Here is a 2,555-nt window from a genome sequence, read left to right as displayed (position 1 = left end):
CCCTCAAAATATCTCTTCACCACAGCAGAGCCTTCCCATGTACCCTGAGACCCACATGCCCATGGAAGTGCTGGATGGACAATGACCAATTCCTGAACCTTATTTCTTTTTTTTCAAAGATTTTATTTATTTATTCACGAGAGAAGAGAGAGACAGAGAGGAGAGAGAGAGAGAGAGGCTGAGACACAAGCAGAGGGAGAAGCAGGATCCATGCACTGGGAGCCCGATGTGGGACTAGATCCCTGGACTCCAGGATCACGCCCTAGGCTGAAGGAGGCGCTAAACCGTTGAGCCACCGGGGCTGCCCTCTGAACCCTATTTCTAAGGTCACTTTTCCTTTCTCCTAAAACTATGTTTCTTTAGATCTGTTCGTACTCCTGATCAAGATAAAGTCACTGATATGGGTCCTATCAGTCTTCTTGTCCGGCCATCTTGAGTTGATTTAATAGGCTCAATCCTCATGAACTCAGTCATTTAATTAGCAAATGTTAATGATGCTTTGTTTGTGCCAGACCCTTTGTTGAGCCCTGGGAAACAGAAATGAATCAGACATAAGTCTTGACTTGGCACTCTGTCTATAGTTGAGTCTCTTGATGTTTGAAGGTAGCTCAGCTGCTGCAGCTATCAGCAAGTCCCACCCAAGAACCTACCTTACATGTCATCTCCCCTATCAGTCAATGATTCTTTTTTTTTTTTAATTTTTATTTATTTATGATAGTCACAGAGAGAGAGAGAGGCAGAGACACAGGCAGAGGGAGAAGCAGACTCCATGCACCGGAAGCCCGATGTGGGATTCGATCCCGGGTCTCCAGGATCGCGCCCTGGGCCAAAGGCAGGCGCCAAACCGCTGCGCCACCCAGGGATCCCCGATTCTTTTTTTTATAAATTAATTTTTATTGGTGTTCAATTTACCAACATACAGAATAACACCCAGTGCTCATCCCGTCAAGTGTCCCCCTCAGTGCCTGTCACCCATTCACCCCCACCCCCTGCCCTCCTCCCCTTCCACCACCCCTAGTTCGTTTCCCAGAGTTAGGAGTCTTTATGTTCTGTGTCCCTTTCTGATATATCCCACACATTTCTTCTCCCTTCCCTTATATTCCCTTTCACTATTATTCATATTCCCCAAATGAATGAGAACATACACTGTTTGTCCTTCTCCGATTTCAGTCAATGATTCTTGCCTATCCTGTAGGTAATAAGAGGGAGTGGGGGGTGGAACCTGAGGTTTCAGGTCTGGTTGTGGCCTTCTGTGCTCCAGGGGCCTCACTCAGAGGCCCTGCCCCAGCCTGTTAACTTGAGAAAAGCCCTCTTAACATCTTTGTTTCTAAGGCTATAGATGATGGGGTTGAGAAAGGCAGAGATAACATTGTAGAACAGAGCCAGTTTCTTGTCCCGCTCTGGGGAGGCATTGGCCCCAGGGTTCATGTACATAAACATGGCAGGCCCACAGAACATGGTGACCACAGTGATGTGGGAGGCACAGGTGGAGAAGGTCTTGAGTCGGCCTTGAGCCGAGCGGATCTTCAAGATGGTGGCAAAGATGCAGACATAAGAGGCCAGAATGAAGGAAAGAGGTACCAGGAGAAGGATGAAACCCAGGATGAAATCTACTTGGTCATTGAGGGATGTGTCTGCACAGGCCAGCTTCAGAACAGCAGGGACCTCGCAGAAGAAGTGATTGATCTCATTAGGGCCACAATAGGGCAGGCGCATTGTGAAGACAGTATAGACCAGGGAACAGCTGATTCCCCACAATCCACAAAAGACCACCATTGCCCCACACAACCATGGGGTCATGATAACCTGGTACCTGAGTGGGTAACAGATGGCTACATATCTGTCATAGGCCATGACGGAGAAGAGCCAGCCCTCAGTGATGCCCAACACCAGAAAGATATACATCTGAGCCACACACCCAAAATAAGAGATAGTTTTCTTCTGGCAGATCAGATGCACCAACATCTGGGGCACAGTGGTGGTGACATAGCTCATGTCCAGCATGGAGAGGACACTGAGGAAGAAGTACATGGGTGTGTGGAGGCGGGAGTCCAAGTGGATCAAGGTGATAATGAGCCCATTGCCCACAAGTGTAGAGAGGTAGAGAAAGAGGAAGATATTGAAGAGGATTGCGTTAATTTGGGAATCCCTGGAGAAGCCCAGAAGAATGAATTCAGACACGGAGCTGTGGTTGTCCCAGGGGAAGTTCTGCATTCTCCTTCAGCTGCATAAAGAGAAATGAAACTACTAGTGGCCAAGTGTAAGATACACATTCAGGTATCATGACCGTTCAGTTGCTGACAAGGTCAGTGGTTCCTTGGATACTACTTGGAACTAATATCTGGTCAGAGACTGAGGACGAGCCAGGGCGAGGCTAAGTTTCGGGAGGGGAGGGAAACCTTCATGGAATTTTCTGTTTTTCAGACCTAAATCTTTTTAAGACTGCCAGAGTCTTATTTTATTCTCTTAGTCCCAGCAAGGCCACCTGCTTACTTGTCTTTAGGAGCTACCATTACATAGCACATTGCTTGGGGTTCTTCTCCCCTAGTCCTGGA

At 47.7% G+C, this 2,555-nt stretch overlaps 1 protein-coding gene across 1 annotated transcript; it reads right to left on the bottom strand.

Annotated features, from left to right (window-relative positions):
- Window positions 1-1,266: 1,266 nt before the first annotated feature.
- On the bottom strand, window positions 1,267-2,214 carry LOC129520437 (putative olfactory receptor 2B3). The gene has a single exon (XM_055341453.1). It carries the CDS (start codon window positions 2,212-2,214, stop codon window positions 1,267-1,269), a length of 948 nt encoding a protein of 315 aa, XP_055197428.1.
- Window positions 2,215-2,555: the final 341 nt, after the last annotated feature.

Source organism: Nyctereutes procyonoides, unplaced genomic scaffold (assembly GCF_905146905.1).
Source record: "Nyctereutes procyonoides isolate TBG_1078 unplaced genomic scaffold, NYPRO_anot_genome, whole genome shotgun sequence".
Lineage (NCBI taxonomy): Eukaryota > Metazoa > Chordata > Mammalia > Carnivora > Canidae > Nyctereutes > Nyctereutes procyonoides.
This window is presented reverse-complemented; position numbering and strand designations above follow the sequence as displayed.

Bases quoted from the DNA above. Each gene is read 5' to 3' on its own strand.
- LOC129520437 (XM_055341453.1), bottom strand. From the start codon at position 2,214: ATGCAGAACTTCCCCTGGGACAACCACAGCTCCGTGTCTGAATTCATT.